At 46.6% G+C, this 25,872-nt stretch overlaps 2 protein-coding genes and 1 non-coding gene across 7 annotated transcripts in view; 1 reads left to right on the top strand and 2 right to left on the bottom strand.

Annotated features, from left to right (window-relative positions):
- The window catches only part of eef2k (eukaryotic elongation factor 2 kinase), a 65,502-nt gene extending 56,543 nt beyond the window's left edge, over window positions 1-8,959 (bottom strand). For 2 of the 5 annotated variants that reach the window (XM_078558827.1, XM_078558832.1), the window contains exon 1: window positions 1,955-2,141. The gene's annotated coding sequence lies outside the window, so the exon portion shown is untranslated. Of the gene's footprint in view, window positions 1-1,954; window positions 2,145-4,350; window positions 4,497-8,743 lie in introns of those variants that run through there. The other 3 variants (XM_078558830.1, XM_078558828.1, XM_078558829.1) reach the window with 3 other exon arrangements.
- Window positions 8,960-9,059: 100 nt separating this feature from the next.
- Window positions 9,060-9,141, top strand: trnal-uag (transfer RNA leucine (anticodon UAG)). The gene has a single exon. It is a non-coding gene; the product is annotated as a tRNA-Leu (tRNA).
- Window positions 9,142-11,854: 2,713 nt separating this feature from the next.
- sdr42e2 (short chain dehydrogenase/reductase family 42E, member 2) overlaps window positions 11,855-25,872 on the bottom strand; it is a 45,378-nt gene continuing 31,360 nt past the window's right edge. The window contains 5 exon segments of the mRNA XM_078557660.1: window positions 11,855-11,869; window positions 13,082-13,222; window positions 22,303-22,545; window positions 23,271-23,338; window positions 24,159-24,219. Of these exon segments, the coding sequence (XP_078413786.1) occupies window positions 11,855-11,869; window positions 13,082-13,222; window positions 22,303-22,545; window positions 23,271-23,338; window positions 24,159-24,219 (528 nt within the window).

Genomic DNA, 25,872 nt, shown 5'->3' with positions numbered 1-25,872 from the left:
TTTCAGCTAACTCAATTCCTATGTTTCTGTGGCATAATGACATTGCAGCCAGAGACAAATGTATCAGTGTTAAAATGTTTCAGGAATTTAGGACACCAGAAGAACCCCCAACTCTTTTTTTAAATAGTATCATGGGGTCTTGTACATTACTTAAAGGGGCACAGGGGGGTCTCAGTTTAGCGTCTCATCCAAAAGACAATACTAAAGTGCCAGAATAGATTATGTGCTCAAATCTCTGGAGTGGGACTTGAACTCAATCTTTTGATTCAGGCAAAAGTGCTACCACTAAGCCAAAGCTGACACCTATTTCTCCAAACTACTCCTGAAAATAGAATTTATTATTTTACTTGTTAGTTATGTTAGTCAAATGGCCTTCTGTTTCCTGCATTATATCTATCCCACCTTTAAAGTATATTGGCACTATGTTTGCCCATTTCCTATACTCTAAAACATTACTGGAAGCCAGCTATTCTCTTATGATAGTAGACAGTGCCCCCACAAATTGTCTTTGTGTTGCTGTTCCAAAAGGAGCCAGCATCAGGCATGCTTCTATACTAGCACTCTTACCACAGTCAGGAGGTTGTGTGTTCAAGCCCCACTCCAGCGACATAAGCATGTAATCTAACCCAACACTACAGTACTGAAAGAGTGCTGCTGTCAGAGGCAATGTTCTTCATATGAGATTTTAACCCAAGGTCCCACATACCCTCTCAGGTGGATGTTAAAGATCCCATGGCATTATTTGAAGAGGAGCAGGGGAGTTCTCCCATGGCTTGGTCGATATTTTTCCCTCAACATATTATCTAGTTAATTATTGCATAGCTGTTTGTGGGACCTAGCTGTGTGTAAACTGACTGCTGCATTCTAATCAGCTGCAAACTACTGTGGGGCTTTGAGATAATGAAAGCTGCTACAGGTATACAATTTCTTTCTGATCTCCCTCAGCACCTGAGGATATATACATTCAGGCCCTAGGGTTTTGTTCGTATTAAGTCTTTACCCCCACGCGTCAACAGATGCTGCTATAATGTTAACTTCAAAATTCTCCGAGGAAATTTGGCAGTGACAGAAACCAGACAGCAACTTAATGTTGCCTTCAGCATTGAATACTTGCTTCATAATTGAATTATATAGATAAAATAATTAAATGTAATTTTATTTTCCTCAATTTCACCTCATCTTTTAGTCTTCTAATTTCTATTCCAAATACCCCACTGAACCTTTTCATACACTAAAGTTTCTCACAGGTATTCAGCAACTCCCTTCTCAATGGAGTTAACCAAGAACAACACTCTGATGGGAGTGTATTCCAGATAACTACTTCTCTTTGGATGGTGCGAGATCTATTTGCGACCCTCATTCCAAGGTTTTGTATGTACACCCTCTAATATTTTACTGACAACTGGAATGAGGTAACCTGTTTACCACATTCCCACCCTCCCTGCTCCTGAAGGAGTTGGATCAAGGCTACTCAACTTCTTTTCTCCAAACTAAATGCCTCTGCCTAACTAGCAACTAATATTGAAACGCAACACAAACACAAACTGCAAAAGTATTCGTCATATCATACTTAAATACAAGTGACAAGTGCTATTCCTGATTTTAAAACAGGGACCACTTGGTGCCTTGGTCTTTAAACGCCAAGCCAAAAATTGCTGCGCTTTTGGAATATTTCACTACTTCCTATTTTTGAATTAAATTTTGCTTCAGTGGGACTATTGACCTGTGCAAGTAAACTGTTAGTTACTTTATTTGCAGGTCCTGTTCCTTCGCACTGCATAGTATGGAGATACTACCCAAAGCTGTTTAGGCGTTGCACTCTGGATTGCGTCCATATTATCGACTCACTGAATACAAAGCTCCCAAAGGCAGTTGCAATCGACAAAATATCCGCAATAAATTGATACAAGAGCGGCCGACACGTGGCAGCAGACTGAAAGTGACAGCCACTTACCGCAAGACTTGGAATCTGACAACACCAAATGACAGCGGAGGAAGGAGGCTGAGCAGTTTCATGAAATCCCCTGTACCTGAATGTCAAGGGTGGGGGAGAGGCCTGGAAGAGACATTCAGATGCCCGCTCACAGAGCTGCTGACCCGCCCAGTAAGAGTACTCCACAGCGCGCCGGCTTTACTGCACGTACACAGCTCTAGCGAGAACAGCTCAAACCCTCCCACAGCCAGCCTGTCACTAACAGGAGGGGCAACGACCGAGCGAAAACAGCCTCCAGTGTTGTTGAGCTGCATTTAAATAAAAAACTGTACCAGAGGGTCCTGCAATGCTTACTGCTACCCCGAGTCACATACACTGTAAGCAGCAAGTTAATGGAACTTGCCCGTCATTAACAGGTTGTTTCCAAACTTCCTAACCCCCTCCCCGTCTTTCTTCACACAACCACGTCAATTGCACTGTGCTTGCAAATTATATCATAAATGAAACTCATCAAACAGAAACTTGACCAAATATATTTCCGTGAAACCAAGGCGGTTTAAATGCGTTATCACAACTGTTTTATTGACACTGCCAAGAGGGCTCCTTATTGTTAAAAGACTTGGATTTGTATACCACCTTTCACAATCTCTCAGAACATCTCAAAGCATTTTACCACCAGTTAAGTGCTTTTGAAATATAAACACTGCTGTAATTCGTCTTTTGGGGGAAGAGGGGGTTAAACCCAGGCCCCGACTGCTCTCTCGTGTACATCACAGGTCCTTACCATTACACTATTTCCGAGGAGACCGGGGGAGTTCTCCTCAGTGTCCTGGCCAATTTATCCCTCAATCAACATCACAAAAACAGATTAGTACGTTGCTCCTTTGGGGACTTGCCATGCACAAATTGTCTGCCCTGTTTTCCTACAATGACTGCATTGATTATAAAGTGAGTCCTGAGGTTGTGAAAAACACTATACAAATGCAAGCATTTCTATATTTTTAAAATGCCTGGCAGTAGGCTGCAATTCTCCCACAGGACTGATGTACTATGTATTGTATATAGTTATTGGGCAGAATGGCTTTTATGAAGAAATAAATTTCTAAAAGCAAGGCTTAAAAAACTGATCATCTTTCCTAAGGACCTCACTATTTCTGGGGAATGCACCCTGATGTATTAAAACCTCAATTTTTAAACGTTCATCGTGTTTTTCAAATCCCTCTATGGCCTCGCCCCTCCCTATGTCCGCCAGCCTCACATTTTTGAGATCTCTGCATTGCCCCAATTCTAGCCTCTTGTGCATCCCCAATTTCCATCACCCCACCTTTGACAGCTATGCCGTCAGCTGCCTAGGTCCTAACCTCTGGAATTCCCTCCTTAAACCTCTCCATCTCTCTTTCTTCCTTTACGACTCTCCAGAAAAGCTACCTCATTGACCAATCTGTCCTAATATCTGCTTGTGTGGCCTGATGTCAAATTTTGTTTGATAATATTCCTGAGAATTGTGGTAGAATGTTTTACTACATTAAAGGCACAACATAAATGCAAATTGCTGTTGTTTCTGTGCACAACCCCTTTGCTTAAGAAAAATCAGCAAGATCTGCCCCCATTCCCTGCCTGCTATTCTGAATTATACACAAAGTAAAATCTTTGTCAGGCTAAATCGTACCACATTCAAAGCCAAAAGTCATTGCTTTGTACAATCTCTATAACTTAACTCTTAACCCATGAAGTGAATTTACAGTTTGGAAATGTCTATTTATTTAGCTGCATTTACTATTCTTAATGGTCTCGGCATAAGGGCGAAAGCTACAGCACGAGACAAGCAGTTCAAATGTCACAGCTGCAAATAATGTTCAGATCACACACCCAGCCAGAATCTGTGACCTCCTGGAGTGTATATTTCAAATGTCAAACATTAATGTGCTTAAAGTTGATGTTGCTAAACTGCCACCCCAAAAAATAAAAAAAGGCTCAAACTGACTTGCTTTGTGAATCAAATTAAAGATATAAACCAAAAGATCAATGGCAAATGCAACTCTCAAATGCTACCAATTTCAAACTGTGGCCACAGCCAAACTTGACAAATGCATCAAAAATAGAAAATGCTGGCTAAACTCAGCAGGTCAGACAGCATCTCTGGAGAGAGAAACAGAATTAATGTTTTAGCTCAGTGACCTTTCATCAAACATGAAACATTAATTCTGTTTCTCTCTTTAGAGATGCTGTCTGTCCTGCTGAGTATTTCAGCATTTTCTGTTTTCATTCAGATTTCTAGCATCTGCAGTATTTTGCTTCTGTCAACAAATGAATGCATAGAATTACATCACAGATTCAGCCCAGCTGGTCTATGCCAGAGTTTTTGCTCCACACAAACCAGTTCCATTGTTATTAGAACAGAATGTAGTAAAACTCACGGCAGCAGCGACTGCACAGATCCCAGGAAGTCTCCAACAAGCAGCTCACAACGGTCAGAAATCAACAGGAGCAAATTGGGAAGTTGAAGCAACTCTGAGAACATTATCAGAAATCAGTGCTCCCTGCTCCTTAAGCGAAAACAAGCTCCTGTAATGTTAATAAAAATTACAATATCTCTGGTTAGGTGCTGTAGCCAATATTCTTTAAAAGTTCATCAACATGAAATGTTAACTCTGTTTCTCTCTTCATAGATGCTGCCTGAACTGCTGAATATTTACAGCATTTTCTATTTTTATTTCTCTAGATGGTGGTTTACTTTAACTATTATGGGTGTTAGCAACTCAAATTGGAAAACAGATGTAATACACAAAATTGAAACATAATAAGATCCAGAGAGGTCTTGACAGGGTGGATGTGGAAAGGACGTTTCTTCTTATGGGAGAATCTAGAACTAGGGGTCACTGTTTAAAAATAAGGGGTCACCCATTTAGACAGCGATGAGGAGAATTTTTTTTCTCTCGAGGTTCGTGAGTCCTTGGAACCCTCTCCTCAAAAAGAGATGGAAGAGGAGTCTTTGAATATTTTTAAGGCAAAGCTAGATAGATTCTTGGTAAGCAAGGGGGTGAAAGGTTACCAGGGGTAGGTAGGAATGTGGAGTTGAGGTTACAATCAGATCAGCCATGATCTTATTTAATGGCGGAGCAGGCTCGAGGGGCCAAGTGGACTACTCCTGCTCCTAATTCGTATGTTTGAATAAAATGCAACACCATTCCTTACTCTAATCTATAACCATATTTAATCCTCTCAACTACAAGAATTAACCCAGCCAAAGGAACACTCTTTTAATGTGAACAGAGAGGAGCAAGTATTTCTGGACCCCATCACCTTCTCAAATCAACAATCTACAAGCATCATCTATTTACTATGTTAAAGGTGCCATACAAATGCAAGCTATGGTTTTGCTACAAGATCCTAAATGTCCTAAATGTGAATTATTGCTATACTATTCATTGTTAAAGTTTCCTAGTCCTGACAATAGCATAAACAAAAATGCTACATTGAATATTTTACTATGTGATGTTTTGTAAAACTTGTTGATTTTACAACATACACTTGGCTATTAATGATCCAAAGCTGCTGGATGAACAGCTGCCGCCAGGATCACTAACATGTTGTAAACAGTTGCTTAAGGGTTCCCTCTTTTCCCACAGCAACACTGGAGCATATCAGAAGCTAAATGGAACACTTTGTGCTGGTCCTCTCCAGTGTGTATGAAAATCGGAAACAGGTCTTTTTTTTAAAAAAGAGTCTATGTCTCTTTCAGTCTAGCTACACTTTCAGATCCTGTGTTTCAGACCATTCTCAAATGAGAACCCTCACTGCTTATATTCTTGACATTCTTATTCTTGCCCTGGCATCGATATAAATTTGCTATCATGCTCAAGATAATAAGTGTAAAGCTTTTCTTTAAATTGCTTTAGCTACTGATTCTATTCTGTGTACCACAGGATTCTCTTGAACTTAAAGCAGCAGCAAAATGGCTCCCTGATACTATACTTTGGAAATGATCAAACACCAATATTGAACAGTGAGTGATCATAGAAATTAATTAAAATATATACATATTTAGAAAAGATCTGGCATATATTTATATATAGTGCCTTTGACATCAATAGGTTATTGTCCTTACAGCAAAGACATTAAAGAGGAGTTCTGATGAAAGGTCACAAATCTGAAACATTAACTCTGTTTCTCCCTCCACAGATGCTGCCAGACTCGGGAGTATTACCAACATTTTCTGGTTTTTTTAAAGTTATGAGGAGATTTGATAGAAGTGTTGAAAAGTGAAATATTTTCCACTGGCAGGCAGATCAGTCACCAGAGGAACGCAGATTTAAGGTGATTGGCAAATGAGCCAGAAACAATGTGAAAAAACATTTTTTCACAAAGCGAACTGTTGTCATCTAGAACGTGCTGCCCGAAAGGGTGTTGGAAGCAGATTCAATAATAGCTTTCAAAAAGGAACGGGATATATACTTTGAAGAAAAAACTTTGCTGGGCTATGGGGAAACAGAGGGGAGTGAAACTAGTTGTATAGTTCTTTCAAAGAGCTAGCACAGAAACAATGGGCCAAATTGCCTCCTTCTGTGCTGTAACATTCTGTAATTCTATGATTATTCCAAAGAGTCGTCTTTGCAGTACTAGAGCAGTACTGAGGGAGTACTGCACTATCAGAGGCGTCATCCATCAGACGAGTTATTAAAATAAGGCCGACTCTTCTCCATTCCCCCTCCCCTCCTTGTACCCACCTCTGCCCCCTCCCCCACCTATGTCCGGACTCCCCACCTTTGTTCCCCTCCACCCCCTCTCCCCCGCCTTTGTCCCCGCTCCATCCCGCACCTTTGTCCCCCCCTCCACCTCCCCCTCCCTTTGTCCCCACTCTGCCCCCACGACCTTGTACCCCCTCAGTTTCCCACCTTTATCCCCCAAGCCCCCACCACCTTTGACCCCAACCTTATCCCGCTGCTTTAGTGCCACCTCTGCCTCACCCTTCCTCCAGCCCTTGCCCCCACTCCTGTTGTCCTCCCTCTGCCCACACCACCTTTGTCCCCCTTCTCCCCCCATCCCCATGGCCTTTGTCCCACCCCCCAGCCGCTCTCTCCTTGCCTTTGTCTTCCCTGCCCCTCCTCCCCTGCCTGTCTCCCCTCCGAAGCCCTCGCAGTGCCTTTGTCCCCACTGCTCCCCTCCCCCTCCCTTTGTTCCCCCCTCCGATACCCTCTCCCTGCCTTTGCCCCTCCTCCACCCCATTCCCCACTTTGTCCTTCTCGCCCACCCTTGACCCCGCCCCCTCTTCATCCCCTCTCCCCCACCGACCCCCTCCACTCACCCGCCCCCCCCACTCCCCCTCCCCCCACCCTGTTCTCCCCCCTCTCTTACCCCCCGCTCCACCCTCTCCCCTCCCCCACTCTCTGCCCCCCACCCCCCACTCTCTGCCCCCCACCCCCTGCCCCCCACCCCCCACTCCCATCGCTTCACCACACTCTTCCCCCTCGCTCCTCCTCGCTTCACCCCCCCCTCCCTCCTCGCTTCACCCCCCCCTCCCTCCTCGCTTCACCCCCCCCTCCCTCCTCGCTTCACCCCCCCCTCCCTCCTCGCTTCACCCCCCCCCCTCCTCGCTTCACCCCCCCCTCCCTCCTCGCTTCACCCCCCCCTCCCTCCTCGCTTCACCCCCCCCTCCCTCCTCGCTTCACCCCCCCCTCCCTCCTCGCTTCACCCCCCCCTCCCTCCTCGCTTCACCCCCCCCTCCCTCCTCGCTTCACCCCCCCCTCCCTCCTCGCTTCACCCCCCCCTCCCTCCTCGCTTCACCCCCCCTCCCTCCTCGCTTCACCCCCCCCTCCCTCCTCGCTTCACCCCCCCCTCCCTCCTCGCTTCACCCCCCCCTCCCTCCTCGCTTCACCCCCCCCTCCCTCCTCGCTTCACCCCCCCCTCCCTCCTCGCTTCACCCCCCCCTCCCTCCTCGCTTCACCCCCCCCTCCCTCCTCGCTTCACCCCCCCCTCCCTCCTCGCTTCACCCCCCCCTCCCTCCTCGCTTCACCCCCCCCTCCCTCCTCGCTTCACCCCCCTCCCTCCTCGCTTCACCCCCCCTCCCTCCTCGCTTCACCCCCTCCCTCCCTCCCCGCTTCACCCCCTCCCTCCCTCCTCGCTTCACCCCCCCCTCCCTCCTCGCTTCACCCCCCCCTCCCTCCTCGCTTCACCCCCCCCTCCCTCCTCGCTTCACCCCCCCCTCCCTCCTCGCTTCACCCCCCCCTCCCTCCTCGCTTCACCCCCCCCTCCCTCCTCGCTTCACCCCCCCCCCCTCCTCGCTTCACCCCCCCCCTCCCTCCCCGCTTCACCCCCTCCCTCCCTCCCCGCTTCACCCCCCCTCCCTCCTCGCTTCACCTCCCCTCCCTCCCCGCTTCACCCCCTCCCTCCCTCCTCTGTTCCCCCTCCCTACCCCCTCTGTTCCCCCTCCCTCCCTCCTCTGTTCCCCCTCCCTCCCTCCTCTGTTCCCCCTCCCTCCCTCCTCTGTTCCCCCTCCCTCCCTCCTCTGTTCCCCCTCCCTCCCTCCTCTGTTCCCCCTCCCTCCCTCCCTCCTCTGTTCCCCCTCCCTCCCTCCCTCCTCTGTTCCCCCTCCCTCCCTCCCTCCTCTGTTCCCCCTCCCTCCCTCCCTCCTCTGTTCCCCCTCCCTCCCTCCCTCCTCTGTTCCCCCTCCCTCCCTCCCTCCTCTGTTCCCCCTCCCTCCCTCCCTCCTCTGTTCCCCCTCCCTCCCTCCCTCCTCTGTTCCCCCTCCCTCCCTCCCTCCTCTGTTCCCCCTCCCTCCCTCCTCTGTTCCTCACCCTCCTCCTCTTTCACCTCTGTTCACTCACCCTCTCTCCTCCGTTTCTATTCACTCGCCGCCTCCTCCGACCCCCTGTGGCTGAGAAATTCCCCCTTTGACAGGCCGCGTCGCCGGTCGAATGTTCTGGAACCGCTTCCAGAGCCGGAAGCAACCGGACAGCGAAACGTGAGGCCCAACTTCCCGAGGCAGAGGCGGTTGTGGCCCAGACTCGGACCCAGGCTGCAGATTAATACCGTTTCCCACCGCTTGTGGGAGCCCGAGCCCGGGCGGGAGGCAGTGCGGCTGCGCGGAAACGGGGAAATACCGGCCGGGAAGCGCCTTTCGCACTGCGGTAGCGTGGCCGAGTGGTCTAAGGCGCTGGATTTAGGCTCCAGTCATTTCGATGGCGTGGGTTCGAATCCCACCGCTGCCAAGGTTATATTTTTTACATTACCCTTCAAGGAATAATAACCCAGTGTGAAAATTCATCGTTGATTTTTTTTTATATGTAAAAGAGCTAAAAAAATGATATTCCATACTCAGTCATCAACATCACACCTGAAAACGAGTACATGGAAATAATCATACAATGATTCGGGCTCAGGAAAGAGGCCATTTAGCCCTTCGATCTCATGCTGGCTCTCTGTAGGAGCCATTTATCCAGTCCCAACGCCCCCCCATCCTTTCCCCATTAGCCCAGCAATTTACTTACCTTCAACTTTTATCCATGTCGCTTTTGAAAGCCTCTGGTTGCCCTTGGTTGTATAAATTACCAGAGTGGGACTAGCTGTATTTCTCCTGCGGGGCCTCTCAAGGGGCAGAATAACCTCCTTCTGTTCTGTAAACATTCTATCATGCTATGGACAACTTGTATTTATACGATGCTCTTCTTCCCCAGCTGCTTCACAGGAGCGACTAACAAACAAAATTTGACACTGAGTCGCCTAAGGAGACATTAGGACGGTTGAAGGATAGGTTTTAAGGATTCTCTTAAGGGAGGAGAGATTTAGCGAAGGAATTTCATAGCTTCGGGCCTCAGCAGCTGAAGGCACAGCCTCCAACGGTGGAGCGACTGAAATCAGGGATGCGCAAGAGGCCAGAGGAAAGTTCATCCTAGTCGGGATGGATCTCAGTAACTTTTAATGCAAGCGTATTGACTCAGGAATGGTGTTGAAATAACTAAGGATGAAAACTGAGGACTCGCAACACTTCAACAAGGTCAACCAATGCAGAGCAGCAGCCAATCACAACCCAGTAGGATGTTGAACTGCAACAGCAGAGAGAGGAAGTCAGATAAGTCATGACCAGGGCTCTGGTCAGACTGCAGCATGAATACTGCACCCAGTTATAGTTGCTGAGACATAAGGGCAAGCAGTGCAGCAAAGTCCCACCAATGTGAAACTTACTTTTAGAGATCTCAGTTCATCGCAAAAGAATAGAATCAGCAGAGAAGGAGGCCATTCAGCCTCATATATTGAAACATTTAAGATCTTGAGGGATCTGATTAGGGTGAATGCTGACAGGATGTTTCCACTTGTGGGGGAGACTAGAACGTAGTTTAGGAATAAGAGGCCTCCCTTTTAAGACGGAGATGAGGAAAATTTTTTTCTCTCAGAAAGTCATTGGAGTATGGAATTTTCTTCCCCAGAAAATGGTGGAGGCTGCGTCTTTAAATTTATTCAAGGCTGAGTTAGATAGATTTATGTCACACAAGGGAGTCGAGGGTGCAGACAGGAAAGTGGAGCTGAGGCCACAATCAGATCAGCCATGGGGCAGAATTTTCTGGGACTAAGTCCTGTGGCGGGGAGACACTGCGGAGGCTGGTGGGAGTTTGCACCATATCATTATGCAGTGGGGGGGGATGGTTTCCCAACATTTTGCTAGGTGAGGTGGGCTGGAAGGCACACGCCCTGCCATCATATCCAGGCACCCAGACAGCAAATCACCCAACTTTCAAAGAGGAAATGGCCCACAGACTACAGGGAGCTCTGGCCCCCAAACTCAGCGATGCCTCCCTGGGAGTCCTGCGGAATGAAGTGGTGGCCAGGAGGAGTGTCCTCTACCCAGAGGATGGGAGGAGGAGGCTGAGTGCAGGAAATGGATGAGTGACCCCACCCGCTCCGCCAGGGTAAGTGAAGCCTCAACTGCTCACACTCGCCTCACTGAATGGTGGAGGGGACATGGGCCTCAGTGGCAACGTGATAAGGTGATGCCTCATAGCCCCACTGCAGCCCATTTACTCTGCAGGTGGAGAGGCCACTGTGAGTCCCTGAATCTTCCACTTCCTTGCAGAGAGCTCCTCACATGCTATCTGGTGGGGTGGGGGTCGGGGGAGGCGATGGGGAATGGTCTCAGGTGTTGAGGGCACCAGCAAGCACTGCTAATCACATGCCTCTGTGAGCCTTATCCTTCTATCTGCATTCTCATCGTGCTGGAGGGTGCTGCCCCAGAAACCTTGTGGACAACTGCAGTGCATCAATCACATGGCACACAATCCAGTGGGTTATTTGTAAGAGTGGGAGCATGAGAAAGATACCTCAAACCCAATAGCTCCCAACCACGTCTCTCTTTGCTCAGGTAAAGTTACGGTATAATAGGAGAGGGAGAGAGAAGATGGGAGGGGGACTGGCCTGACCTGAAGAACCTAACCAACTTTAAGGAGCCTGCAGCCCAGCTGGCAGGGGAGGAACATGACCCGGCCTGCAGAGATGGAGCGGTCAGCGGGCGGCCTCCATCCAGTAGGGATCCACGCATGTCACATTAAAACCTCAGGATCACACGTTCCTCCATGTTGGAGGCAGCTCATGCAGTCACTCGCTCTCTCCTCTCTCACTTACAGGTGCCAGCAGGAAGAGGGGAAGGCCAGAAGAGGACAAAGCCCTGTCCAGCAGCCACACAAGTCCACAGAGGACTGAGGACATAGGGGAGGAAGAAGAAAGTGCACCTGTAGAGGCATCACAGCAGTCACCTGCACTCTCCACCAGTGCAGAGGCACACACCTCGCTGGGTGCTAGATGTAGTTCGGGAAGGCTCTCACATTCTGGTTGTCACTGCACAGACACGTGGCCCCAGCAGGAGGAGGCAGGGTCAGCCAAGCTGACCGGCACTCGGAGGACTGCTAGGCAGAGGCATCTGTGACATTCAAGTCAGATGAGGTGCCTCTGTAACAGGAATGAAAAATTAAAAAGTTTTGATTTCACAGGTTCACAATGATTGTTAATTTTACGACGCTTTTGTAAGTATTGTCCGTTTACACTTTAGGTCTGAGGTGGTTTATTTGTGATGAAGTCCTTAAGCCTGTGCATGTAACACCCCCCCACCTCCCCAACCCCCACCATCTTCCGGGGGATACTCCAGAATCATACATGTGCAGGGATACCTTTGCCTGAGCCCTTGTGAGCCATGTGCAGGGTCTCCCACACACACACTGAACCACTGCCCTTCACACTCTCATCTAGTCCCAGGTACTGAGCATTGTCAGCACTACATGCTGGGGTTCCCTTGTCCAGTTGAGCTGACCTGCATCTCCGCCCATCCCTGATGACCCAACTCCCATGCAGCATCTCCAGATCTCCATCACGAGACCCTGCATAGTTGCTTGTAGCCATGATCATAATCACCTTTGAGGTCGAGTCTAATACCTTTTCCCCTCCCCCCGTCACCCACACCCTCCCCCCCATAATTATTGGCCCCCTACCCATCCCACCAAAGAATCACTTTAACCTCCCCTTCAACCCTCCCTCCTCTGTCCCGTTCAGGTCAATGTTAAACTCCTCTACCTTCCCAAGGAGCCCACCCCTGTCACAGTTGATACGCCCCCCCTCCCACCCACCCCCCCACTCATTCTGCCAACCCCCTGAATCTGCTTCTCATTCTCTCCTCCAATAACCCTCAGCGGCCCTTCACCCAACATCGCAGGACACTTACACTCCCACCCTACCGCCTCCCACTGCCCCCTTTAACCCTCACTATTCCTTCCTGTCGCTGATTCCCTGAGCTGGCCCCCTAGGACACAACTATCGACACCACAGACCCCTCCCTATGAACACCTTTCCCCACCATGTCTGTTCACACCTGCACACTTCTTCCCCCACCCCTACTCCAGCGAGGCCCTTCCTACCCTCCCACTGTGTATAAAATGTCACCCATTCAGCGGCTCCAGCAGCATCTCTCTCTTTCCCCTGCCACCCCCAACCTCCCGAACCCCAGCTAGGCCTCCATAACCACCCCACCTCTTCATTACTCTCCTTCCCATCTAATCCACCCTCCCAGCACAGGGTGTCGTTGCCCAACAGTACCTGGAGCTTGAAGATCCACCACCTCGGAGAAGCTGCTGCTTGAAGGTCCACGTGATTGATGCTCCACCCACCCACCAGCTGCACATGCTGTTCCAGGGTCAGGTCGCTGGAGGTCTCCATCTCCCATCCCGGGCTGCCCCAGGCCTTCTTCAGGCAAGTCCTGACATCTCCACGCGACGTTGGTCCAGACGTGATCCGGACCGGCGTGATATCCCGCTGAGGGCGTGAACAATCAGGCAGGAGGGGACGTTTCTGGCTGGGCCTTGGTCTGCACCCCAGTAACAGGATGCAAACCGGTTTGACGATGGCCTCTAGCGTGTATGGCGAGCCGCCGTGGCAGACTGCAGCACAAGTTCCTGCCGTCAATTTACGCCAGCGGGAAACCAATTTTTAAGCTTCCGCCACATTCTCCGCGCCCCCACCCCCCTCACCTGCCACTAAACCCGCTGCGGGGGCTGGAATGGGAAATTCCACCCATGATCTCATTGAATGGTGCAGCAGGACCGAAGGGCTGAATGGCCAACTCCTGTTCCTAAGTCCTATGTTCCTACGTTCCCATCGTACCTATGCAGAGCTTCTTTATTAAGTTATCCAGTTCGTCCCACTCCCCAACTTCTCTGTCCCCCCAGAGCCCTGCAATTTTTTTTCCTGTTCAAGAATATATATAAAATTGTATAAAACGCTAGTTAGAGCACAGCCAGTGTGTACTGCGTACAGTTCTGGCCATCACATTGTGGGAAGGATAGAAACTTTCCACACTGGGAAAGGTACAGATTCTGTAACCAGGAATGGAGCGTCTTGGCTCTGGGGAAAGATTAGATAAACTGGAATGGTTTTCTTTGGAACAGAGGAGGCTGAGGAGAGATATAATTGAGGTGTACAAAATTATGAGGGGCCTCGATACAGTAGATAAGAAGGACCTATTTCCTTTAGCAGAGAGGACAATAACTAGGGGGCATAGATTTAAAATAATTGATAGAGGGATTAGATGGGAGTTGAGAAGAAATGTTTTCAGCCAGAGGGTGATGGGGTCTGGTACTCATTGTCTGAAAGGGTGGCAGAGGCAGGAACCCTCACTGCATTTAAAAATACATGGGTATGCACTTGAAGTTGGTAACCTACAGGGCAATGGACCAAGAGCTGGAAAGTGGAATTAACATGGATAGCTCTTTTACAGCCAGCATAGACATGATGGGCTGAATGGCCTCCTTTTGTGCTGTAAAGTTTCATTTTTCTATATTCAATTCTAAGGAAAAACTTCAGAAACTGCAGCTTTTCAGCCTGGCTAGGAGGCAGGTGATTTTATAGAAGCGTTCAAGATGCTCGAGGGAATGCTCCAGAACATAACCTCTAATTAAACTGCAAATATAGGCGCAAATTAATAAGAAGGAAATTTTAGACTGAGAGCAAGAAAATCAACAGGCCTGGACTGGCCGTAAGGGAAATCAGGAGATGGAGGCGAGGGCAGATCTCATTATGTGGCAACAGCAGTAATTTGAGGAATATTTAATGTTGTAAAAAAAATTAGTTTGATCTTTTCATTGGCCTTTCTTCCGACTTTTGCTCTTTTCCTTTTGCCTGGATTGTCCGTGTCCACCCCCCTTTAAACTCAAACTCACAGACTGACCTTCCTTGACTCCAGCAGAGGGCACTGTTGCCCAACTCCCTGTCTGCTAATCCTGCAGTCACGGAGCTCCATTCATTACATTCATGTTCAAGCTGTAAAATAAACTTTCATCCCCAGACTTTCCTGTCCTCTTCCACTGCTTTCTGCACTTCTAGGCTACTATCAAGTGAGAAAGAAAGACTTTCAAAGACTTGCATTTTTTAAAGCATTGTGCACAACCTCAGGACACCCCAAAGCACTTTACCACCAACTAATTATTTTTGAAGTGTAGCCACTTTTGTAATGTAGGAAACACAGCAGCCAATTTGCACACAGCAAGCTCCCACAAACAGCAATGTGATAATGACCAAATAATCTGTTTATTAGCGGTGTTGGGTGAGAGATAAATATTGGTCCACTGGGAAGAACTCACCCGTCGAATCTCTTCTGAGAATGCACTGGGCTCAATTTAATGTCTCATCCATAAGATGGTACTTCTGACAGTGTAGGACTCCCCAGTACTGCCCCCCCGCCCATCCCCACAACAGTGCAGGACTCCCTCATTACTGCCTACTGCCTCCCTACTGCCTCCCGGCCCCCAAAACAGTACATGCTCCCTCAGTATTCATACTCACCCTCCTACAGTGTGAAGGTTCCTCAATACTGCCCCTCCAACAGTGCAGCACTCCCTCAGTACTGACCAAGCGACAGTGCAGCATTCCCTCAGTACTCACCATCCAACAGTGCAGCACTCCCTCAGTACTGACCAAGCGACAGTGCAGCATTCCCTCAGTACTCACCATCCAACAGTGCAGCACTCCCTCAGTACTGACCAAGCAACAGTGCAGCATTCCCTCGGTACTCACCATCCAACAGTGCAGCACTCCCTCAGTACTGACCAAGCGACAGTGCAGCGTTCCCTCAGTACTCACCATCCAACAGTGCAGCGCTCCTTCAGTACTGATCTCCAACAGTGCAGCACTCCCTGGGTACTGACCCTCCGACAGTGAGGCACCCACTCAATACTGACTCTGACAGTGCAGTACTCCCTCAATACTGGCCCTCCTACAATGCAGCATTCCTTGGTACTGACCCTCTTACAGTGCAGCACTCCCTTGGTACTGACCCTCTGACAGTGCAGTACTCCCTCAATACTGACTCTCTGACAGTGCAGTACTCCCTCAATACTGGCCCTCCTACAATACAGCATTCCTCGGTACTGATCCACCTACAGTACAGCATTCCCTTGGTACTGACCCTCTGACAGTGCAGTACTCCCTCAATACTGATTCTCCTACAGTTCTGCACTCCCTTCGTACTGACCGTCTGACAGTGCAGTGTTCCCTCAGTACTGACCCTCCAACAGTGCAGTGTTCCCTCAGTACTGACCCTTTGACAGTGCAACACACTCACTCAGTACTGACCCTCTGACAGTGCAGCGTTCCCTCAGTACTGACCCTTTGACAGTGCAGCGTTCCCTCAGTACTGACCCTTTGACAGTGCAGCACACTCACTCAGTACTGCACTGGGATTGTCAGCCTGGATAACTACCTGATGTAGGTATTTAAACAGTGTGCAGTTTGATGTTTACTAGGCCAGTTCTCAGATTCTCGGCTGTGACCTGTGAAAGTGGTAACTGATTGTCTCTTTAGTTTGCTGGTGAATGAAAGATTTTCTTTCTTTATTTGAAGATGATCTTTACCACTTGTCACCAAGTGTGATGATTAGTCTGTGATTTGTGCAAGGTAGTGGATGTGAGCTCAACAAGAGACCTGTGGATCCCATATATCATCTTTGAAGGCTGAAGTACCTAATGTTGTTAATCAAACACGGATAGATCTTGATCAGAATTTATTTGCTCTTTGTTAATGGAAGTATTCAGTTTGGATGCTCATGCAAATTCCAGGCTGCAGGTAGGAATCATACAATGTGGAATGAGGCCATTCAGCCCATCGTGCTTGTGCCACTCTTTGAAAGAGCTATCCTCGCACAGCCCCCTCCCCCGCTATTCCCCAGAGCCCTGCAATTTCCTCCCTTGCAAATATTTATCAAATTTTCTTTTGAAAGTTACTATTGAATCTGCTTCCCTTTCAGACAGCAAGCGCATTCCAGATCATAATTCGCTGTGTAGAAATGTTTCTCTCCCCATCAGCCAGAAATGTCTGACTTTCAACCTTTTATTAAGCTGGATTGCGAAGGATAGTCAGAGACCTTGGACATTCTGAATCCTGTGTCAATGGGATATTCTCTGTTGCTGGAGCATTGTTTCTCTGTATACACATATATATCAGTATGGGTCACAGAATCCTGATCGGGAACAGGAATGTTTTTTCATCTATTCCAGGGACATTAAGATTAATTGGAAAATCCCAACGGAGTGGTACAATGGACTGGGGAACTCCAACCTGCCACCTTCTGGACTGTGTGCTACACTCTAACACTGCTTACACATTGGATCATTGAAGGAGGTCAAAAAATATCTTTACATTTTTAGCAAGGAGGAGGATTAAGGAATGATCTAGAAGCATTCATGAAGAGTCAATAAGTTAGACACCGAGAAACCATTTCCTCTGGTTGGGTGGGTGGGTGGGGAGTCCAGAACAAGGGGGCATAATCTTAAAATTAGAGCCAGGTTGTGGAGTGGTAATGTCAGGAAGAACCTCTTCTCACAAAAAATCGTGGAAATCTGGAACTCTTACCCCCAAAAAGGCTGTTGAGGCTGGGGGCTGGGGGCAGTCAATTAAAAGTTCTAAAACTGAGATTGATAAATTTTTATCAGGCAAGGGTATATTAAGGATTATGGAAATAAATTGGGTAAATAGATTTAAGCTACAGATCAGCCATGATCTGATTGAATAGCAGAATAGGCTCAAGGGGCTGAATGGACCCCTCCTGTTCCTCAGTTCCTATGATTTAAGAATGCCTAAATTATTGGCTATTTCTAAATACAGAAGTTTTCCACTTTTAATTCTATGTGAAATGGAAATTTTAAACCACTGAATGGTTTTAGCAAACAAAACACTGGTACCTCATGCAACTGCTATCTGTGAATCAGTGTATCAATAAATTAAAATCACTTAGTGTTTTGTTTGCTATTTACATTAATCACATGGACACATTCCTCCATTCCTTTAAAATTGTCTGAACAAATAAAAACATTCTGGGATGTTTTTTATTTAAAAGAATGCTGCTGTAAAGGCCCATTGGTTTAAGAAGCAGAATTTGCTGCAGCCTCTGAAAACACTTTTATAACAAACACCAGTATGAATATGCGTTATTGATCATGTTAACTGGAGTAGATTGACCCAGTGAGCAGGTGGTGTTACTGCACCTCTTCGTATTAATTCAATGCGATTCACATTCTGAGTAATTGCTATTCTGTCGGAGAATATCCAGTGCTTCCCACTCCTTCATCCAATGTGTCCGGATACTCGGAGAATCCTGCTCCATTATTTTCCAAGATTGAATTTAACCTTACCCCAGTGAGACTGATTTTTAAAACTAAATAAATGAAGTTCATGTACAATGTATATTTTCTTTGCAAAAAGCGCGTTTAGATTTATAGTTACCTATCACTACTCACTGAGTGAGAAGCATTGCACACAACTGGAAGGTGTCATCACGGCTTCAGCTATCACAGAATTTGTACAGATACAATTTCACAACTGGATCTTGAGAAATGTTGAAGATTGTGAAATTTTCAGAACGTTATGTTTAAAATACTGATTTTACACAGCAATCTGGCGACAGAAATTGGCTCAAAGTGTAGAAATCAGGGCAAGTTGTGGACGTAAACACAAAATGAATGCGGTTTGACCAGGATTGTATTTAACATTCACTAGGGGTGGAAACTGTTTGCAATTAGCCAAACCTGGATAAAGTGTATCCAACCTCCTCTTTGGAGGGATTCTCAGCATAAACACCGTCACATCTAGGATACTCACAGTTTGTTTTGTCTGTCCTGGTTCACAATGTTGCCTTAGGCTCTGTAAACTTGCTGAAATTCTATGGTAATTATGGTTTTATGTAATGTACAGTGTACCTTTAAGAAGGATGTTATAAAGGAAGATCACATGATCTTATGTAACCAATACATACCTCCTCTGGAGGTGTCCAGCATCACAAATGCCAGTCTTTCATATCAAGAAACGGCTGAAGGCACTGGATGCTGCAAAGGCTTTGGGCTCTGACAATATTCCGGCAATAGTACTGAAGGCTTGTGCTGCAAATCTTGTTGTGCCCTTAGCCAAGCTGTTCCAGTACAGCTACAACACTGGCATCTACCCGGCCAAATGGAAAATTGCCCAGGTACGTCCTGTACACAAAAAACAGGACAAATCCAATCCAGCCAATTACTGCCCCATCAGTCTACTCTATATCATCAGTAAAGTAATGGAAGGGGTCATCAACAGTGCTATCAAGCGGCACTTGCTTAGCAATAACCTGCTCACTGACGCCCAGTTTGGGTTCCGCCAGGGCCACTCAGCTCCTGACCTCATTACAGCCTTGGTTCAAACATGGACAAAAGAGCTGAACTCCCGAGGTGAGGTGAGAGTGACTGCCCTTAACATCAAGGCAGCATTTGACTGAGTGTGACGTCAAGGAGCCCTAGCAAAACTAGAGTCAATGGGAATCGGGGGAAAAATCTCCTCTGGCTAGAATCACACCTAGCACAAAGGAAGATGGTTGTGGTTGTTGGGGGTCAGTCATCTCAGCTCCAGGACATCACTGCAGGAGTTCCTCAGGGCAGTGTCCTCGGCCCAACCATCTTCAGCTACTTCACCAATGACCTTCCTCCCATCATAAGGTCAGAAATGGGGATGCTCGCTGATGATTGCACAATGTTCAAGACCATTCGCGACTCCTTAGATACTGAAGCAGTCCATGTCCAAATGCAGCTAGACCTGGACAATATCCAGGCTTGAGCTGACAAGTGGCAAGTAACATTTGTGCAACACAAGTGTCAGGCAATGACCATTTGCAACAAGAGAGATTCCAATCATTGCCCCTTGATGTTCAATGGCATTACCATCATTGAATCCCCCACTATCAACATCCTGAAGGCTATCATTGACTAGAAACTGAACTGGACTAGCCATAGTCATGGCTACAAGAGCAGGTCAGAGGCTAGGAAACATGTGATGAGTAACTCAGCTCCTGACTCCCCAAAGCCTGTCCACCATCTACAAGGCACAGGTCAGGAGTGTGATGGATGACTGCAGCTCCCACAACACTCAAGAAGCTTGACACCGTCCAGGACAAAGTAGCCCGCTTGATTGGCACCACCTCCACAAACATTCACTCCCTCCACCACCAATGCACAGTAGCAGCAGTGTGTACCATCTACAAGATGCATTGTAGGAATTCACCAAGGCTCCTTTGACAGCACCTTCCAAACACACAACCATTACCACCTAGAAGGACAAGGGCAGCAGATAGATGGGAACACCACCATTGGAAGTTCCCCTCCAAGTCACTCACCATCCTGACTTGGAAATATATCCCATTCCTTCACTGTCACTGGATCCAAATCCTGGAACTCTCTTCCTAACAGCACTGTGGGTGTACCTACACCACATGGACTGCAGCGGTTCAAGAAGGCAGCTCACCACCACCTTCTCAAGGGCAATTAGGGATGGGTAATAAATGCTGGCCCAATCAGCGAAGCCTACATCCCATGAATGAATAATAAAAAATAGAGGAGTAACGCAGGCTACCTCTGTAGTCAGTAGTCTGAGTGAGTAAGAAGTATGGAGACAGGGTTTGAGTTGAAAGCACATGAATGTAGCTCCTGAGTACCTTTGTAAATAAACAGAATGTGTTCCACCTAAGAACTGTGTGCTGATCAATTCTGTCTGTTGTACCAACTCAGCCATCCCACAACAAGAGTGTAACCCGGATACATAAGTTGCAACAAATCGGTGACCAGGATCCAACAAATTCTTATAAAGATTATATTCTGTTTTTGCAAAGGGAGAATGGAAATGAGAATCAGGCAGTTTCTATATTGGGTGACTGGTTAGTAATGCCCAGGCAGTGAGTAATTTCATTGATTCATGGCATGTGGGCTTTGCTGGAACATTTATTATCCATTCCTAATTGCCCTTAAACCTTCTTGAATACAACTAAGTGGCTTGCTCAGCCATTTCAGAAGACAGTTAAGGTTCACATACAGTATAGGTAAGGACAGTAAATTTCCTTCCCTAAAGGACATGAGTGAATCAGATGGATTATTTAATTAACTAAATTTAACCTCCCCTGCTACTGTGGTGGGATTCAAACTCATATCTCCAATTGGCCTAAACCTGGAGATTCTGGGATTTAAACCCAAATCTCCAATGGGCCTGAGCCTGAGGGTCACTGGTCCAGGGGCATAATCACTATGCTACCTAACCCTTGAGGAGTGGAACAGCTACCCTAAGATCTCTTGTTGCTTCCTGAGATGCACTACATCTCAAGTTCAGTAAGAAGAATTCAGAGAGAGTTGCCTGATTTGGAATCTGTCTTCAGACTCCCTGTACTGTTCAATATCTCACCTAAAGAAATTAAAATCAGTTAATGTGATGTTAGCTTTTATCTTCAAGAGATTGAAATACAAAGAGGAGGAAATGTTGCCATAGTTGTACAGACTTGGTCAGGTCCCATCTGGAGTAATTGCATTCAGTTCTGGGCACCGCACATAGGGAAGGATAAACTGGCCTTGAGGGGGGTACATCGCAGATCCACCAGAATGACACCAAAGCTTAGAGGGTTAGATTATCAGGACAGGTTGCATAAATTTGATTTTCCCTTGTGTTCAGAAGGCTGAGGGGTGATGTGATCGAGGTATTTTAAATGATGAAAAGATTTGAGAGGGTAGATAAAGAGGAATCATTTCCTCTGGTAGGTGAGTCCAGAACAAGGAGGCATAATTCTTAAATTAGAGCCAGACCATTCAGGAGTGAAATCAGGAAACAGTTCTGGCCCCCCCCCACCCCCACACACACATACCCTCACAAAGGCTGGTGAAATATGGAACTCTGTCCCCCCAAAAGTTGTGGATGCTGGGGGTCAATAGGAGATGGATAATTTTTTGTTGGTTCAGGGTATCAGGAGATATGGAAGAGTGTAGGCCCGATGAGTTTGAGATACAGGTCAGCCATGATCTAATTGAATGGCTGGGCAGGCTCGAGGGGCCGAATAGCCTCCGCCAGCTCCAATGTTCTATAAGTCCTTGTTGACACTAAAAGGGACAACGGCTGTTCAGCAGATGTCACTATAGATTGTGTACGCAAAGGAAATTGTGCATCATCAGAGATAACATCCTAACAACAACTGCAAGAAGACTGATGATAAACAGAAACATTATCATATTACAAAGTACATTTCTCCCTTTCAAAATCCACATGTTGGGAAACAGCAGGAGGAGTAGGGACGTCAAACCTTTAGTGCGTATCTCACCCCAAAGTCAGATTACAATCGTAACACCAGAAACATCAACAACTTTGTACAACTTGCATTTATATAGCATCTTTAAAGCTGTAAAACCTTCCAACGGCACTTCCTGGCCAAGTGTTTGTTACAATTTCTCGAGGGGGTTGGGGACATATTGATTCCTGGAAAGCAGCGAGCAGTTGGAGCAAGTGTGAGAAAGAGCTCTAAAACTGACCAACCTTGATGAGGAATGGCAGAGAAATTAATTTTGGTTTACCTTAGAGAACTGCATTACTGATGGTCCCTGGGTCCAGGGCACGGGGGAGAGACAGATTAGGAAGAAAACAATGCTCAGGATAAATAAGGCTTTCAAGAAGAGAGAGAGGGAAGTGTCTTGCTTGGGCGTTGTTTTCATGTAATACTCAACAGAGTCAGAAAAGCTGTACTTCTTAGGGCAATATCCTAGTTACTTCCTTGCTTTGTCTATCTTGAAGGTGTGCGTAACTGCAATGTTTCGAACCTGAGGAAGAAAAATGACAACACAATGAATAAGTAACAAACATATCACCTCCCCTGATCATAGAATCATGCAGCACAGAAAGAAGCTTTCAGCCCATTATATCTGTGATGGCTCTTTGAAAGAGCTATTTAATTAGTCCGATCCCACCTACTCTTTCATTACAGCCCTGCTAATTTCTCCTTTTTATGTATTTAACCAATTCCCTTTTAAAAGTCACGAGTGAAACTGTTTCCACTCCCCTTTCGGGTAGTGCATTCCAGATCATAACAACTCAATGTAAAAAAAAATTCTCCTCAACTCACCTCTGGTTCTTTTGCCAATTATCTTAAAACTGTGTCCTCTGGTCACTGACCCTCTTACCACTGGAAACAGTTCCTCCTTACTTACTCTATCAATACCCCTTGTGATTTTGAACACTTCAATCAAATCTCCCCTCAACCTTCTCTGTTCTAAGAAGAGCAATTCCAGCTCCACTAATCTCTCCACAGAACTGAAGTTGAGCAAAGCATCCTTTCTAAGACTTGATATCATTCTTGAAATGTGGTGCCCTGAATTAGACAGAGCTGAGTGATTTATAAAGGTTTAGCGTAACTACCTCCACTATCTCCTGAACAAACCTGTTCCCCAAATTAACCAATCATTCCCTCATGCCCCCATAAAATAAAGTTTTAAAGCTCAGGGACTTAAAATAAACTGGCATTCTTACATTAACTGTTGGTCTTTACCTCACTCCTGGTGAGCAGTGGAGAGATTTCTACAATCAATGCCATATGAAGGTATTCCATTATTACAGCTGCAAAAAACAGAGGCAGAATAAATGCTGAGCTGTAACAATGGAGTTTAAAGGTGATATACAATAGGTTTGGCCTATATGTGACTCCAGTCCCAAACCAATGTGTTGACTTGTAACTGCCCTCTTAAAGGGGCTAGACTTGTCAACTCAGGTTGCATAAATTCCTAGAGGTTTCATGACCTCCCCCTTCCGACTGTCTTCAAGCTAAGTTTACCCTCTCCAATATTTTTATAATTAATAAGCAAAAATGAAAAAATTATGCACAACTTTTTTTAATGCCCCTCAGATTTAAGTCTCCCAGGACACTCATGGTAATGTTCAGGAGAATAATCTTTAATTCCTGGAAACTCCAGGGCAATCCTGGATGTTCGGTAGCCCTGGAAGGAGACCTAGCAAAACATCCCATTGCATCAAAACACTATCTGAGGTTCAGGGAGTCAGCAGATCACCATCACCCTCTCAGGCCAACTAGGGGGCAGAGTGAATCATACCTATCGGTCTTGCCAACGACACCCACATCCTGAGAATTAATTTTTTAAAAATGTTATCTGATGTGAAAGCAAAATGAACTAATGGGCAGGGGAGAGACTTTGTAATGGGCTTCCTGCTAATCTACTAACAGCACTGAAGGTTGGCATGGCAACGGCCAGAGTGACAAGTTGTCTGGTCTCTGAGATGGAGGAGAAGAGTTTGACTGGGAGACAATGGATGGAATAAAACGTGATATGGAAATATATAAAATACCCAGACATGCGCATAAAAAGCACAAAGCAATTTGTTACGGGACCAAACAATGAAAGACTTAAAAGATATAAGTTACCTGCTATGTAAATGAGGTGGACAGGCACACGAAGCCAGGGTTTGTAGCCCAACTTCACAAACTAGCGGAGACAAATAAATGATGCATGAGTTGACAGACCAGGTGATTTAAAACACTCACTTTCAATTCATTAAAAGCATTAGGAACAGGAGGAGGCCATTCATCCCCTTGAGCCTGTTCCACCATTCCAATTAGATCATGGCTAATTTGTATCTCTTAACTCCATCAGCACACCTTGGAACCTACAAAAATCTATCCATCTCAGTTTTGAAATTTTCAATTGACTCTCCAATCTCAACAGCTTTTTGGGGGAGAGAGTTCCAGATCCTCTATTCTTCATGTGAAGAGATGCTTCCTGGCATTAATTTTAAAGTTTCTCCCCAATCAGAACCCCAATCATTTAAAAAACCTCAATTAGATTACCTCTTAATCCAGAGTTTCTCAAAGTGGGTTCCACAGACACAGGAGCAGCTCACAGCTGGGTGACTGCCAAGGGCGCCATGGTTAAAAGTAATTTAGTGAACGTCACCCAGAGACACATTCTGCTTCCCCCACTCCATACTCGGTCTCTGTCCCTACTCCTCAAGTGCTCTCTCTGGACTGCTGCTCTCTCCCCACACTCCTTCCATCCACAAACTCCTGCTCTCTCCCTGGGTCCCTGCTCTCTCTCCCTCGGCCATTGATCTGTCCCTGGACCCCTGCCAAGGATAGACAGGCTCTGCAGAGAGAGGCAGGCGCACTCACTTCACTGTTACCTGTAAGTATATACCAGTTTTCTTAAAAGCATCATTAAAGCACTCTTCACAAGCAGCAGGGTGAAATTATAAGTGTTATAGAGTACCATGATTCATGACTATTTATCCATTTGTAAAGAGGCTCCTTCAACCAAAAATGTTTGAGAATCTTCAATATGCAAGGGAATACAAGCCTAGTCTATGCAACCTGTCCTCATAATTGAACCCTTTTAGTCCTGGTATAATTCTTCACACACCAGACTGCAGTAGGAGCAGTACCTGACCAAAATGCTAAAGGGAGGAGAGTGATACAGGGAAATAACTGTCCTTAGGGTTCTCCGCAAGCAGTGGGCAAACACCAGGAGACAGATTAAGATCTGGGTACAGACCCTTCTTCCGAGCTGAGCTCAATCACAGGTTCTATATCTGAAACGTTACCCCTCTCTTTTCTCTTATAGAATCTACAGCACAGAAGGAAGCCATTTGGCCCATCGTGCTTGTGTCAACTCTTTGAAAGAGATTTCCAATTTAGCCTCACACCCCAGTGTTCCCACCATAACCCTGCAAATTAGTTCTCTTCAAGTACATGTCAAACTGTCTTTTGAAAATTCCTAAGGAATCTGAATCCATCGCTCTTTTGTAAAGCACGTTCCAGATCTTAACAACCTTCTGTGTGAAAAAATTCTCATTTCACCGCTAGTCCTTTTGAAAATTATTTTAAATCTATGACCTCTGGTTACCAAGCCACTTTCCAGAGGAAACTGTTTCTCCCTATTTTCCCTTATCAAACCCTCTCATAATTTTGAATTCCTCTATAAGGTCTCCCTTTAACCTTCTCTGCTCTCAGGAGAATAATCAAACTTCTCCAGCCACTCCACATAACTGAAGTCCCTCATCCCTGGTGTCATCCTGGTATACCTACTCTGTACCCTCTCTAAGGTGTTGCCATCCTTGTGGTACCCAGAATTGCCCACAATGCT

Source organism: Cetorhinus maximus, chromosome 15 (assembly GCF_964194155.1).
Source record: "Cetorhinus maximus chromosome 15, sCetMax3.hap1.1, whole genome shotgun sequence".
NCBI classification, from domain to species: domain Eukaryota; kingdom Metazoa; phylum Chordata; class Chondrichthyes; order Lamniformes; family Cetorhinidae; genus Cetorhinus; species Cetorhinus maximus.
This window is presented reverse-complemented; position numbering and strand designations above follow the sequence as displayed.